A 16,312-nucleotide genomic window follows, 5' to 3' on the forward strand; every position below is an offset into this window, starting at 1 on the left:
TCAGAATAACAATTTAATGGGGAAATTAAAGAAAAGGAAAAACTAAAATAAAACACTGGTTGAAATTGACAGTCAAGATACAACCTGACACCCTGTTAGGCAGAGTGGTGGTAGCAGTCTGGTAGAATGGTGGCTGCAGTCCTCTGAAGTGGTGATCCTGTAGGAAAAAAGGTCTGCTCTTCCTCAGGTCCAGTGGTGGCTGTGTAGCTCCTGTCCTCTGGAAATCCAGTGGAAGGGTTGTCTCTGATGTTCAGACTCTCAGATTCTATCCAGGATGGAATGCTTGGTTCCTCCCTCTGGGTGGAGCATCTCACAATGGGGTAATGAGTCATGAGGCCAAGTGTTGATTAGGCTCATTAACAGAAGATAGTCTGGAAGGAGTTATCTCTGAGTCATGCGGCAGGACAATGATGGGCCATTAACAGCAAGACAGTCTGGGGGGAGGAGGCAAGGAAACACTGCCCCACCTGATTTCCACAGCTCATGAGGATGGTAATAGAATACACTGCAACCCAGGACCATCATCTACTGTCCAGATCTAGCCTCATGTTGCCAGTCATAGACACTTCCCTGTCTGAACTCACTTGGTTTTGAACTACCAATCTCCTTCTCAGTAGTACTTTAAACCTTTACCTTATTTTATATCATCTGTAAAATTTCTTGGAGTGGTATTTCTCTCAGTTCCATTCTTTTAAAATGTATTAAGTACCAGTACTAATGGGAATTCTGGTGTCCCAGAGAGCACCTGTTTATATTTGTCCAGACTGTTGCTGTCTAATGCAAGCACATCTTCGTTTCAGCCATTGTAAGTACTCAGCTCCCTCTTCCGGAAGTTATTTCTAGCTCTTCTGGGTCTGCAATTCTTTGATGAAAACAAAGTTTCTGCTGATTTTTAGCCTAAATCTACTCCTGGACAATTAATACCATATACAACGTGTTTCTTCCAGGTCAACTTTATTCCTGGTTGAAATTCTCTGATGGTCAAAGTTTTACCAGGATATTTTCAAAACTATTACACTAGGTTAAAGCATCAGGAAAATATACAGTACAGATAAATAAGGATTAATCACTCATCTTTATAGTACACTTTCTCAGTGGGACAAATACTTAGCTTACATAGAAAACTGTAAATAAGCCACATCTTGAGTACATCTTGCTGAAGTTTAAATGAACTCTACTGAACAGTCTTTTCAAACTTTTCTCCTTTACTGCTATTATTTAAACTATAACGTTGCCTTTCTAAATAAACATGTTCCTCTGGTCTTCTTTCTCAAATAATTTTTTTTCTTAAAGCTTTTGGTTTCTTTATTCTTGCACCTCTTGTTTTCTGCTACCACCACCTCATCTCATGTTCTTCTTTTATCACTTAAATTCATCTTCATAGATTGTTATACTAGAATTTCTTGTGAACAGTGTAAATGTTCTGGCATTTTTAATACAGAAGCATTTTTGATGTATTTTTCTGTATCCACCCTTATTATTTATTGTCATTTGCATCTTAGAATTTCTATTAATGCCTTTTTCAGGTCCTTGAGGCAGAGGCATTGTAGTAAGAGGCACCAGGTGTGTGTTTTGCCAGGAGAGTCTCTGATGCATGGTTAATTTTCACAAGGTAAGATAGGTTGGCTGCCCAAGACATTGCAATGTCAGAACTACTTTTTAACAGCTTCACTGCTGGCTCTACTGTGGAGACTTCAGAGCACTACTGAACCATCAGTTGAGTGAAAAAGTTTGGGATGTCTGACATTCTCTTTTGCATACAGAGACTGTGTCCTTTTTTGACCAGGGAGAGATGACATGAGGAATTGCAAAAGATGATCTTCTAAAAATACATCCCAGGAGTTCCTAGAACTGATTGTTACATGAAACAGATAACAAGCACCATGTCAGGTTCAATACTCATGATACTTTTCAGAGCGACCCTGCAGCTAAGACATTCTTTCCTGTTGTCAACTACAAAAGCACTGAGTAAATAGTTCAATATGCCATTATCTCAGCAGCTTGCATGTCCTTAAAGATCAAGCCTGTAAAGGTTGCCCAGTCTGTTCCAAGTTCACAGCTAAACACTGCAATTTCTTCTATCCATAATTGCCTTGTTGCAATTCTGAGCTATATTATGATTCTTCACTATGACTTATTTTTGAAAGGAAAAAGAAAACAAAACCTTCCAGTTGTAGAGCTGTGTAATAATACTGCATCAGAAAGAATTTCTTTTTCTTTCAGTTTTTGTTCCACCTCTTGGTTAGCTATGGCTAAGACTTTTGTTTGTCCATCACTTGTGCTCCCTTGCAGAGTGCACAAGAACCAACACATACCATTGAAGAGAGCTCAGAATACAACAAAGGAAGTATCTGACTAAACTGCAGGAAATAACTCAGGAAAAAGTCCTGTAAACAACACAAGCTGACACTACTGAATGACAAAACCTTTAAAATGTAACCTTAATGATAGCGTAATATTCATACAGATTTCGATGGTAATAGAGCTTGTAGTGGCAACACACAAAAATAATATTGCAAACAATCAGTGATGTAAACACTGATTTTCTCACACTGCAAACTGATGCTAGTAGCAGGTAAAAGACTTCAGAAGTTTAAGACTGTGAAGATCGTTAAGCATATTGTTAAAATGCCTCTGAAGACCATGAAAACTACTAAGTATGGAAGCATAATTTTGGCAGAATATAAAGAGAAAAATATTATTGAATTGCTATTTAACTGTCCTAATCTGATATGCATTCAAATTAAGGTAAAACATGCTATACAAAATGTTTTGTGTTGAAAGTAGCTTTCAATTACTCTAGGTACATTAAGAAAATGTATATACTCTGAACTCTGGAAAAAACTAAAGGGTTTTCCTTGGTGTCTCACAAGTTGCAGGGAATGCTGAAGCTCTAATTTTTGTGCTGGGAATGCCTTTTCCTTTGGCTATTTGTGAAAAAGAGCTTCAGTTTCAATTCAGTGATTCCAGGCTTTGGTGCATTTTATAGCACAGTTTGTTTCCCAGCTTAGTAATTTCCTAGCTTAGCTTGATTGTCAATGTGCATATTTTTCTTCCACTATCTGGGAAAGACTACTGAAGGAAACACCAAGTATCTGCTTTTATTTCCTGGTGCCTATTGACAGAGCCTGACTTGCATTTCAGAGTTTATTGTAAGGCTTGTGAAGGTTGATTCTTCATTACTCTGTGCATTTGGCATGCTCACCCCACATACTACTCACATGCTTTATTCTTGTCTTTCTTTCTGGAAATACGCATTTCATTCTGTAACTGAGATAAGCTGACAGGGAATGGCACTTGTTTGCGCTGGCATCACCTTCATATTGTGAGAGCTTTGGCGCCTGCAGAGTAGCAGGCATACAATCACTATTCTGGGCCTGTACTACAGCAGCAGTTATCTCAGCCTTTGAAAGTGTGGTTCATGCAAACTGAAGCTAGTTAACAATTGACAGGAATGAAGAAATAGCTAAAGTTTAATATTAGAAGTCTTGTTTTGATATCCAAACCGTTACATCTATGTCAAAGATTAAATGGCCATAGTTGTAGAAGAACAAAACCCAAGCAGAAAGAACTTTAAAAATCGATAGCTTTTGTTTGTTTTCAGCTTGCTTACAGCGATCCTGCCAAAAGAATGTGTAATTGTGTTTCACAGTCTATGACTAGATGAATTTTAGACGATAATTCTGAAGAATCAATCTTTTTTAGCTTCTCATTGCTCATACTTCCCCTCTAAGGACCTGAACAATGTTTCATAGTTGCACTTACTGATTAATGTATGTAAGCAGAAAATGTTGTATAAAACATACATTTATTTAAAGAGTAATAGAAAATCTTGCTTGAATTTCCATATTTGATGTAACCATTTTGACATTAAGCATATTTAAGTCCAGATCTTTCTACACAAAGCCTTGCAAACTGAAGTCTACCACGTCCTACTACAAAGGAGTACAGATACAATCACAACTTAACTAAGAGTGAAGAACTAGTTAAACTTGCATGGTTTAGTACTAAGAAACCTGAAATAGAAAAGCAGATTTTTTTCCTAAATGGTCCATCTAATAATTTGAAGCACTGATGTATGCAAATAGATTTCTCAAAAAAATATATATATCCCATTTTTAAACAGCATAGCAAAGCATAAATAAACTTGCTATGAAAGGAAAATCATCCTCTCTGCAGAAGCGAACACAAGAATAGACCAGCATCTCAGTCACTACTTGAACTGTCTGAACTGTTAGAAGATGAACTTTTTTCCTTTCGTCTCTTCTTTTTCTCCTTTTTATGATGCCTTCCTTTCTTAGATTTATGTTTTTTTCCCTTTTCCTTTTCTTTTTTGTGTGATTTTTGCTTTTTTGACTTTGGCTCATCCTCTTCAGCTGAACTTGATGAGGACGATCTGTAAAAAAAATGCAGATCAATATGTAATTAAAAGAAGGAAAATGACACAATAATAGTTTAAGGTGTCAGTATTTATATAATGTCACAAATCAAATTTGGAGTAGAATTTGTACAGTAGCATCCACTGGAAAGCTTATGATATCTGAGTCTGCATGTTTAACTTAAATGATGACTTTCCTAATAACACTTTCATGCCAGAAAAGCCGTATGTTTATAATACAGATTAAAAAACAATGGAATAGGCAAATTGTGCAGGTTTTCAGTCTTTGAGAAAAGAAAGACCAAGAGCACAGACCATCAGAAAATAAAGTATGACATATAGAAATAAAGACAGAGCTTCCACTTTTAAAATACTGCATGATCAATAACGATGCTAATTAATGCCTTCAGATGTATGTCCCTGATGCAAAAATCTATGAGAAACAGGTAAGAAAAATTTTTAAGTTCTTTCAGTTTATACTATTGGTCTCTAACCAGCAGTGATAAGTGATTACATACATAAAAGAATTATGGTAACAACAAAATTTATTAAATATTCATGAATACTAAAGAAGGCAGTTTTGTGCTATTGTTTACTTGGTTAACTATTACTTGCATGTCAAGAAAACCAACAACCAGACTGACTCTCTTCTGTTCTACTTCTTCACAAGTGTAAGGTCTGTCTTCAAAAGTGGATGTTTGAGCTACACAATGTAAATGAGGAAAGGGAGAAATGCAAGTACAACAGGTTTTAAATCCCATTTCTTTATTTCTGAGAGATGACGTCTTCTGGTCTCCAAACACATTTTACAGTTTATAGCTTCCAGTACAGTTCCTGGGATATCATCTTATCAACTGTCCTAACAACAAACGAGCCTCATCTATGGTCTCATTTCAAAAACAAACAAACAAACAAACAAACAAAAACAACAACAAAAAAACCCCAAATCAGTCCACAGGCCAGAACTCAGATTCACAATACATTGGGGTATTATGACATTTTCCTCTGAAACTGGAGTAACACTGTTTTTAGACTACTACATTAACAGGTACCCTAAAACTCAACACCTCTTAAGTATTACAGAGGTTTTGATAACTGCGTGTTACTCAGAGCACATGTGTGTGCCTGCAGGTGTGTTAACACATGCATGTGCACACAAAGAGCCCTAGTTTCTGAACTTCAGAGAATCTTCTCCACCCTGGCTCAGCTGGGGACCAACCCCACAATCCTCCTGACTTGCTCTTTTGCCATCACAGCTTGCCTAGAGCTGGACAGTCAGGGGGAGTACTGCATTCTCTGATCTGCAGACCTCCAGCTTGCTAGAGCTTTCAAAGCTCCTGTGATCCTAACTCCATGGTAGAAAGCCTGTGACTCCACCATTAATCGAAGAACCTTTACCTTACCATTATTTTACCATTACCTTACTGTTAATCAGTTCTCATTAGATAACAGCAAACTTTTCAAACCAAAGATGTACTTGCAAATAAAGTTGCATCAATAGAAGCAATTTCCTGAGAAAGCACCCAAGTATCAAAAACATTTCTGAAGCTGTGTTTTGAAATGCAAAGAAGTGTGTGAAGATTACCTTTTCCTCGGTCTTTTTAATTTTGTTTTCTCTTTGCTTTTTCTTTTTTGCTTCTTTTTTTCTTCCTCTTCATTTAAATCTATGGGTAGAAAGTTGAAGTTTACAAAACATGTGTCTGAATTAAGATCAGCATTGAAAAAGTAGCTTCAATAGCAGTGTAAAGTTACTACAAAATGATTCTCCTTCCCCCAAATTCTGGTTAGTATAGCAACTTCAGAAATATATTGCAGAACAGCAGGAGTTTGCTACTCAACTTACATTGTACTAACATTGATCTAAGCACTAAGAATGAAGGAAGGCCTGTAAAATGTGGCAAAAAGACCTTTTCCTGTATTTTTACATCAGATCCAGGTTTTCATATCTGATCTTCTGTATTTTAAGTTTTAACATTCACCATATTATTGTCCAAGTCTGAAAACAGGCCATTTAATTAGAATATATTAAAAAAAAATATTCTCTTAGGCTTCCCTGAGTTACTTTCACACATCCTTATTTCATGCTTCACAATCAGCAATGCCATAAGTGAGACACATTTGAGTTAATTGTTGATGTACTGCCTACAGAGACTGGCAGAAGAGTCACCCCACATCTGGTTTTGTCTGCTTCCTGCCGTAATGCTGTACAGCATGGTATAGTAACTTCACATTTCTCTTACAGGCAGTATTTTTATGACATAGATGAAATTTCTGACCTTAGATTTTTCTATACCTGTTCAAAAAGTATTTTTTTGAACTTTTCAAAATGCAAATCCACCACATAAACATACATTCAGCTAACAGTAAAATACTGGCTTTATAATTTATCCTTAAAAAAGAGAGAGCCAATTTTGAGTATTTTATCTTATTCATACGACACTTTCCATAAAGTCTGCATGCTGGTGTAGTTATTCCTTTGCTACCACAAATACAAATATTGGTCTGTATGTTATGGAGTGGAACTTGAAAGACTTTAGTATGACATAAAAGAGCAAATTACCTTTGCAGCAATGAAAATACATGAATGAGAATGGGTGAACAAACAGTATTTTTTTAAGAAAATAGTGCAAAATCTTGAGAAGATGAGGCCACTTGAAAATGGCAAAATTCCACCTGGATAACTGGCAGATACATGTCTCCTTACAATATACCTAATAGCCACAATTTGAGAAAGAACATATAATAAACAGGAATATTAGAAGATCAAGTAAACAGCTGTCTTTCCTGCAGATATCCATCTTCAGTCAGCTTAGGACTGAAAAAAATCCAACCTTTACATTCAAAAATACGTAATAAATGGTAAGTATTTTTTCCAAAGAGGCTCGTTCCAAGAAAGTACCACTGCAGTACCAATTCAGCACTCTTGATAAAGAGCCTATCCATTTCTTTTGAAATGTACAGCTAACTATAGGATTCCATCTATCCCTTTTCCTTTCTAAATAGTATCTTCAATAGGAACTAAACATCAGAGTGTGTGAGAACAACCGAACAAAACATAATGAAAAACAGAAGGGCAGAGGAGAAGAATGTTCATTCATTTAAAACACACTGTGGCAGAACAAACTGCCCCTCTTACTTAGGTGAACAACTTCTCTGGAGTCCAAACTCAAATGAACTTGTTCATTTGTTTATCAAGTATCTGATAAACAACTCATCTATCCTCTCTCTGACAGAGGTGATACTCAGACATTCCAAATATAGAACAGTACTTCTCCGAATATGAATGGCTGAATTCCAATTTACTAGCTGTTTCAGTCAAAATCCTGCTAAGAAACTGGAGAGAAATTCAGGTGTCATATTTCTCATTAACTAGAAGATGTTTTAACTACATGTTGTAATCAAAAGATTAACTTGGAACATCCATGTCATTTTCTTCTAAGCAGCTTCTTAGTAACAGATCGATAATCTTTTGTGTTTAGGAGCCCCTTTTGAGATGTTCCAAACAGGTATATTAGTAACTTCCTATAGAAGGAATTAATCCTCATAATAAAAGAGTGTGGGTGTATCAAATCTCTGAAGTCTGAACACATAGAGTAGAAGACCTATTTTAAAATCAAAGGCTAAAAGAAGTAGAAGTAGTTATCAAAAAGGATGAAATGAGAGTCCCTGCACCTCAGAAGACTATTATCCAAAGTATTCTAAAAAAACCCCATGAAAAACACCTTACTCTTTTTCTCACGCATGGCTTGTAATCTCTGTAGTTCCTCTTCCTCGCTGTCTTCACTGCTAGTGCTGCTAACATCTAAAACAATATCTCTTTGAGGATCTACTCGGAGGAAGTTTCGACATTCAAATGTCAGATGACCAGCTGAACAAAATAAATATATAGAAAGAAAAATTACAATTTACCAAAAAACATCGAAAACTAAAGAACATCTATTTTTGAATTATTCAGTTTTGAGAAGTGAAAGGAAAAAGGGTAGGCTGTGATCTGTAAAAGAGGCAGGAGAAAGCTTACTTTGAAAAAGTCTCCAAGAATTTTGATAGGTTGTGCTATGCTCTTCCATTTAATAGTGCTTTATAGCTTCTCTCCTATTCTGCTAATTTGAAGATTTTTTTTCGACTTTAGTTTATATTTTTTAATGGTCTCAGATACTTTCTGAAGAAATTACCTAAAAACATAGTGTGAAGTATTTAAAAAACTGTAGTAAGTGTTGCATTGCTTTTTTAACTCCCTCTAGTGAAATTGTAGAATCCTATTTGCTTATGAGACATAATCTTTAACAACCAGCACTTAATACTGACTAAGCTACTGCCTCACCAGTATTTTCAGTTTTCTAAGTTACATCTTGATAATCATGACCAGGTAGAAAACTTGTGCTGAATACACTCATTGAAATAATAAAGTGAAATTTAAAAACAATTAAGATCTGGTTTGGGAGACACAGTAATTTAAGTAGTAATTGAAATAAGCTCATGTTCTTAGTAAGGATGGTGTCAAACTACCTATACCTTGAAGACAGAGATTTCAGGAACATAAACATGGATAATGTGATTTGACTACAAGTTTCCTTTTCTTCTAGAAAGCTTCTGATACTTGCTGCATGTAGAAACAAAGCACTAAATCTGTATTTATATCCATGATCCTTGGATACACAAAGCAATTCCTTGACAAAATTTGTTGCAAAGCCTGAAGTGATAGAATGAAGCAAGCTTTTTTCCTGTCACCCAACGTAACATTCATAAAAAACAGCTTAACTCACTGTGCTAAAAGTTCAAGACAATTCAGTACAAAACAGTGTCCATTCCTCCAATGTTCTAAGAGTCAGTGACTAACAATTTAAAATCTTCACTAAGACCTGTCTCCATTAATCAGGAAAGTAGCCACAGACATGCTTATATGATCAGTGTATAATGCAAAGCATGAGCTAAATGAGCTAAATGCCAACTGCAGAACTTGTAAGCAATAAAGGTAGCTGTTTCTTGAAATACACAACACACAAAGTAGTATTTTCTTAGCATAAAAGATTATCCAGATTTTGAACTATTTTTTCTTGTGAATCAGATTAGACTTAACTTAAACTGAAACGCCTGCATCTTTACAGTAAGATTCAGATGACGCACAAGTGCTAATCTCATTGTATATTAAAGAAGGTGCTTTCAATTCAAAGTTTCTCAAATAATTACATTGCAATGTAGTATGTATGAAGATAATAAAATAATTTTTTTTTCTGAGAAACTCAAGGAGCATTGGTAGGTGTGAGAAGCCAGAGAATGAATATGAAATAAATAAATGAAAAATAATATGGTAATTTAAACTGACAAATGTCTGGGCAACCAGGGAGAATACTTTTCTCATTTTCTCCCCTCTCCTCAAAAGGCAGTTCCAACCAACATCATAAACTGAAGAAAACACTGTAACCTCCTTTTGCTCATTACAGACTTACGGTAGCCACACTTCTTGCATCCAGCTCTGATGTTATCCTTATTTCCACCTGAAAGAGAAAATTTCACCAATTAGGTGTTGCTGAAGGGAACCTTCAAGCTCCTTTCAAATGTGGCTTGATAATGTCAATACACAGATAGAAGTGATCGCTCCTCAGGAGTATTAAGTACACTAACTAATGTGCGGGTTTTCAACCCCCACATGTCCTCCCCGGATGGGGGAGAAAGTCCTTGCCAGGAATAAGAGACGAACAGGACTTTTGGATCTTCTCAGTCTTCAGGTTGCTTATTATATCTTATCAGTAATTTAGATGCCGCCGACGTAGCATGAAGCAGAGAGAATACCAAAAGGCAGATGCAGGAAAACTCAAGGCCTTTTAAAGGTAAATTATCCAATAGTTGCTAAGAGCATATATAGTTTTTAATTTTCTACCAATGCCTAATGAACTATCCATTCTCGTCGCCTGTACTGTGGCATTTTCTAACCAATCATTCTGTGCTACCAACACTGCAGAAAATGGAGTAGGCGAAGAAGAAGGAAGAGACCTGAAAAACCACAGGGATCCTCCATCTTGCCTTCATCTACTTACTATACTAATAAACCTAAAAACTCTAAATTTTTCACTCTGTAACAAACTATATATCATACTACCACCTAACTCACACCCTTGTAGATTCTAGTTCATCCCAAAGCCTTGGCAGCTTTCTCCATGGACGAAGCTTAAAAACAGTGTTTTCCAGGGGGAATGGGTCTTTCAGAACAGGCAGAGAAGCACTCCCTGCACTTTGGGTTCCAACACACTAAGATCTCTTTAAAAAAACCTGCATTTCTAAGGCTACTTTTCTGTGCAATAATCTATAAGAATACATTTGACTAGTTTAAACTGCTAGAGATCATTTAGCCTTCCATAATTTACTGCCAAATCCTAATTTATTCATTGTGACCTTTCCACTTGTTTAGTTACAGTATGAACACAGTAATATGTATCTAACATTCCAGTGATCTGTTGCACACTATATAAATTCTAGCAGTGCAAGGGTGTTGACTAGCATTCACTGGAAACTCTGAAGTGATTTATATTTTAATTGCAAGAACTGACAATTAAAAAGACCAAACCAAACAAAAAAACACTCCTGAAAAGAAAGAAGGAAATAAAAAAGTCAATAAATTGTTGGATTTTTCTGAATCCATACAACATGACACCAAATACAAAGAATGTAAGAAAGCAAATGTGTATTAAAGAGAGTAACAGAAAAGTTTGGATTCTAAGCAGGACGAAGGATCCTAATAATGCAAGTTTTAGGTATAGAAAGTGTGTGATTCTCCCATGTGCGACAGCAGGTAAGGTAAACAGACACAGAAGGACATGATTCAGAAGAAGGGAAGCACCAGGGACTTGCGCCCTGCCCCAGCGGATACATCTTACTTTTAATCATTTAAGCCATTGGTAATGAAAGCCACAACTGAATTCCCAAAATCAAAGGATGCCATTCTATCCTCCAACTGAATACAGCAGAAAAATCCCAGCAACTTAAGCAGTCATGTACATTTTTCTGAATAACTGGGAAATGTATTTAAATAAATAATCTATTTATTTAAATAAAGAAATCTATTACAGAATAAAGAAATCTATTACAGAAGTTAAAGAATCAGAAATGGAGTACACTGGCCCCATTAATTTAAACTATGATTTACTGAAACAAGCACTGTCTTTAGAAAATTCTACGCAAAATAACAGAAACCTTCAAACCCCAAGTTGAAAAAACTACCTTGGAAGCTCGGACAGCTCTGGTCTATGCCCTAAAGAGTACTGGAAAGCCAAGCAACAAAGATCCATACATTCCATTGTAACAGATGATTTTTTGAGGATCCCAAAACCTTAGTATTACATGTCCCCTTCAAGATCAGTAGTGTTCAGATGCCTTTTTTGTGACTATCTTTAGAAGAACAGCCATGAGAGGTAAGGAGGTAGAGAACATGAAAGAAAGTGTCACAAAATAAAAATCTTGCCATGTCACATCACAGAAACATTAAAATCAGTATTTGCTTGTTCACTACTCCTTGGGACTACAAAACAAGATCACCCAAGCTACCTACTTTGTCTCAACTTTCTGAAATGCATAGTCAGCCTCAGCCCTACTGCACAGCTGACTTAAAGGTAAAGAAAGATTTGGTATTCCAGCAAAGGGAAGTCAGTACAGTCATGTGCACACTACAGAAATCTCCCGTGTAAGTCAGGATCTCCAAAACAAACACCCATCAGATGACAAGAACATTAATATTGTCATCAAATATTCCCACCGAATTCCTAGGACTGAAATTTTATTACTGGCTTTAAATAATAATGCTAGAGACAGGAGTTTAGACTAGATAAAATTTTAGATGACTAAAAGCAAACAAATTGCAAGAAGCTTCCTTTTCTCATTCCCTTCTTCCCATACCTTAATTCTCAAGGCAACTAACAACTGATGCAGAACTAAGGACTTCATTCACTCAGTGGAGCATAAGATTGGAAAGAAAAGCTTCGGAAACCTTTGAATGCAAACATGTCTTCCTCAAGAACCCCTTCTACAATGGGTGCAAGCTTCTAAAGGCCTTCTCTTCATCAGAGAAGCAGCTCACCAAAGCTCAGGCCTGTCCAGTTGTTCTCGAACCAAACACTTCCCGTTTTTCAGAACAACACCGTGAAACAATGGGGATTGTGTTTGGCCAACACAGACCTCAATACCTTGCAAACCGCGCAGGTGTTTCTGCCTGCCCTGTCTCACAAGAACAATCTATTCGCACACAAGCCGTAATCCACAACGACAGTCGAGGAGAAAAGCCAAGTCTGACAACCACCGTTCTTTGGCTCTGATCTCAGAGAAGGAGGCGACGGGAACGCAGCGCTGGGTCACCCCCAGGCTCGGGGAGAGGCCCCGCAGCGGCCCCGCCCCGCGCGGGCATGGCCCCCTCTCCATCTCCCTGTCCCGGCAGCGCCGACGGAGCAGTGCCCGCCGCCCCCCGCACGCTTCCCAGTGCCGCGCACGGCCGCGCGCCCTCCCCGCGCAATTGTCCGTCGACCCGCCGCTGATTCCCCATCCCCAGATGCCGGGCCTGGATCCAGCCGGCTTTGCCCCCTCTTCCACCGCGGCCCCGGGCCGGAACCCCTCACCCGGCAGTGCCATCCCGCAGCTCTCTCCGGACCGGCCCGCACACGCAGCGACGCTTCTTCCCGCCGGAAGGGTTTTCCCGGCGTACTCCCGGACCGTACCACTCATAGAGAAGGAAGGGGGCCTCAGTACTCCTAGGGAGGGAGCCACGGCGGGGGACCAGAGGTGTGTGGAGAAGCCTACGGGTGTTTCCCAAGACACGTCATTTGTCAGTGATTCCCGCGGAGACTCCGGCCGAAGACTCATTCCTTCGTCCTTCCTCCCGGCTTGTGCAACTTTATCCCCCCTTTCCTTGGTTGAGTACAGGCTCCCAAGATGGCGAGCGGCTCGGGGCGGTAGGAAGTGTTGGAGGCGAAGCGGAGTTCAGCGTCGGCCGTGGGCGAGTGTTCGCTGGCCGGGCTCGTCCTTTCCCCGCCATGAGTAACATCTACATCCAGGAGCCGCCCACCAACGGGAAGGTGAGGCTGCCAGGGTGAACATCCTGGAGAAGTTGTAGGGTAATGGGGGGACAGACGACAGAAGCACGAACTTGGTGGTGGTGGTTGTGGTGATTGGGGGTGGGGAGGTAGTTGTTTCTGTGCTGGACTGGTTTGGTTAAAGTTATTTCTTTGACATTACCAGAGTCAAAGCACGAGGCGTGATGTGTGGAGACATAACACAGAGCAGTCCTTGGAACGTTTCCTCTGTTCTCGATTATGTCTTACGTCCTTAATTTTGTTGTGATTTATCACTGAATGTAATGGTATTCCGTGTAAGAGAAATATATGCCTTTGGAGATTTATGGTATTTTTTCCCCCACGTTGTTTCGTTATGGAAGTGATGAAGAGTATCTAAGTTTGTATCGAGTACCAGCCACGTTATGTTATGTTGTGTTGTAGTCATTATGTTATTACAAATATATTATCCATCTTTATTTATTTATACGTATTGATTCAGAGCTGTATCTCAAGATCTGGAAATGGTAGTTAGAACTAACACTAGCTACCTGACACACTTAAGTGTATGCCACTCTTACTAATATAACAAATTCAGATGTATTTTTTAGGAAGTTATATTCTTTGATCAGTGACTAAGTTACAATAAAACTGATGTTGCATTTATCTGTATGTTTACAGGTTTTGCTGAGAACTACAGCAGGAGAGATAGATATAGAATTATGGTCAAAAGAAGCACCAAAAGCATGCAGAAATTTTATCCAGCTTTGTATGGAAGGTAATGACTGAATGGGATGGGAATTGCTGAAATTAATTCATATGCAATCTTCGTGCCATTTCTGTAAAATAGAAGTCATAATTATGTTTTGACTTAAGTACGTGAATAGGTCTATTTCTGTTTAGAAGTTATTAATTGACACACAGACAATGTTTTTCAAGGTTACCAATGAAGCTGGTGGAGAAAAAAATGTAAAAATTTTGGATGGTTTTCTCAAATTAAGTAGATGACATAGTTTTGAAATACTGTCTTTCAGAGTCTTGAGAAATCTTACTTTCAGCAAATGTCTACAAAGTATAACAACTTTAGTGTGTGTATGAAATTACAGCAATGCAATGCTAGACGTTCTCCAAAATTCTCTTTTTTGCATCACATTTTACACTACCATTTGTTTTTTTTTTCTGCGAGTGCTCCTAATGTTTAATTTGCTGTATTTTTTTGTTAAAGGAAGCTCTGTAAAACTTTCCACTTTCCACCAGTGGGTACCAGAATGAGAAGCTCCCTACTGAGAAAACTGTAACAAAAATCTTTGAAAGACTTGATGGCTTTATATGTTTTCTAACTGCTGCTATTCTCTCATTTCAACATTTATAGAATTTTTAAGAATTCTTTTAGCCTTTGTCTGTTAAACAAAAGTAGCAGTCTAGGCTTTATGGCTCCAGCACAGATCTGGTCTGTTTTGTGTTCTTTTCCCTAGACTTTTTGGAGTGGTAAAGGAATTTCTTAGCCTGTGATAAGGGTTCACGTATCCTTAGTGGGCTTTATTTCCTTTCTGAATTTTTTTAAATGCTGTGTAGTATCCTATGCTTTGTATAATACATATAAGTATTTCTTGTTAATATCCTGCCTTGTAACCATCCGTGACTGTGTCTAGTTATGCTGCAACATTTGCACACCCTACTTTGTCTTGCAGCACACTGTAGATTTATTTTTGTTTATTACTGTTATTATTATTACTATTATTATTATTATTATTATACCAACCAGGAGTATAGTTCAGGTAAAGTTATGATTTCATTCCTTTTGTTTTCTTATGGTCTTGTAACCTTTATGACGTAGATAGATAAAAGAAGAAAACTATGGGAGCAAAATGTACCACATATTTCATTCAGCAAAAATTATGAATTTAGGTACAGTATAGGTGATGAAAGGTGTTCCATGCTGGTGAGTGAAAGTGCAAATCATCTGGTATATGGGTATGGCTGATGTTGTAGGTGAGATGTCATCCAGGATACAGCATAGTATTTCTAGTTCTCATTTTAAATTGGTGTATTTTGACAGTATAATTCCAGTAATAAAACTTAAAAGCTGAAAAGACAGTAATTCTCAAGATCATCTTGTCTGTGATGAGCAGGATTTTTTTCAAAAGAAACATATGACACCGCAGGGGTTTTTTTGTAAGACTGTGAAGAACAGAAGGGAACCAAATGGAAGGCAACAGTGGAATCTAGTTACAGTACCTGCTTTCTGGAACTTCAGTCTCTGGACATCTCTGTATGATCTATATGAAAATTTGGGTTTGAGATCACTTACATGTATTTAATATCTTATTCTTTTTTCCTCTTTTTTTTTTTCTTTAGAGTATTACAATAATACAGTATTTCACAGAGTAGTGCCTGGCTTTATTGTGCAAGGGGGTGATCCCACTGGTACTGGATCAGGAGGAGAGTCAGTCTATGGAGCTCCTTTCAAGGTGTGTATCTGTATGTCCTACAGATTTTTTTTTGTTGTTCTGTATCTGTTGTTCTTCCTACCACATTAGATTGTGAAAAATCAGCTCTTTTATGAAATGCATAGATGTGTAGTAGTTGCCTTCATGTGCTGCTTCAGTGTGTTTGAATATGCCCTTCTAAATTGAGAGTTCTTAAATCTAGCTGCTCTGGTGTATTGATAAACCTGAGGGAAGCTGCACACTGGCTCAGCAGCTGTATTCTGTTCTGCCTGCCTGTTTTATTTCAGGTGGGGCAGGCACCTTTAACTTGTGGCTGCAGCTCAAAGCCTGTTTCTGGGCCTTCCATCTTCTTGCTGCTAGGCTTTGAAATTTAGCACAAACCTGAAGTTTGTGGGTGGGAATGGTACCTGACCAGAGAACAAAAAAAAATTGCCAATATTGTAGTAGCATTG

General features: G+C 37.8%; 2 protein-coding genes across 4 annotated transcripts in view; one reads left to right on the forward strand and one right to left on the reverse strand.

Moving 5' to 3' along the window:
- Window positions 1-13,303, reverse strand: SREK1IP1 (SREK1 interacting protein 1). Its single transcript, XM_069000895.1, has 5 exons — window positions 12,979-13,303; window positions 9,826-9,873; window positions 8,106-8,246; window positions 5,964-6,042; window positions 1-4,396 (listed from the first exon to the last, which is right to left on the reverse strand). The coding sequence occupies exons 1-5, from the start codon at window positions 13,220-13,222 to the stop codon at window positions 4,207-4,209; spliced, it is 702 nt and encodes a 233-aa protein (XP_068856996.1). The 5' UTR covers window positions 13,223-13,303; the 3' UTR covers window positions 1-4,206.
- Window positions 13,304-13,355: 52 nt separating this feature from the next.
- CWC27 (CWC27 spliceosome associated cyclophilin) overlaps window positions 13,356-16,312 on the forward strand; it is a 106,486-nt gene continuing 103,529 nt past the window's right edge. For all 3 annotated transcript variants that reach the window (XM_069000891.1, XM_069000892.1, XM_069000894.1), the window contains exons 1-3: window positions 13,356-13,434; window positions 14,092-14,188; window positions 15,769-15,881. In XM_069000891.1, the coding sequence (XP_068856992.1) occupies window positions 13,393-13,434; window positions 14,092-14,188; window positions 15,769-15,881 (252 nt within the window). In that variant the 5' untranslated portion in view covers window positions 13,356-13,392. The remainder of the gene's footprint in view (window positions 13,435-14,091; window positions 14,189-15,768; window positions 15,882-16,312) is intronic.

The sequence above is a fragment of the Aphelocoma coerulescens genome (genome assembly GCF_041296385.1).
Source record: "Aphelocoma coerulescens isolate FSJ_1873_10779 chromosome Z unlocalized genomic scaffold, UR_Acoe_1.0 ChrZ, whole genome shotgun sequence".
In the NCBI taxonomy this organism is placed as follows: Eukaryota; Metazoa; Chordata; class Aves; order Passeriformes; family Corvidae; genus Aphelocoma; species Aphelocoma coerulescens.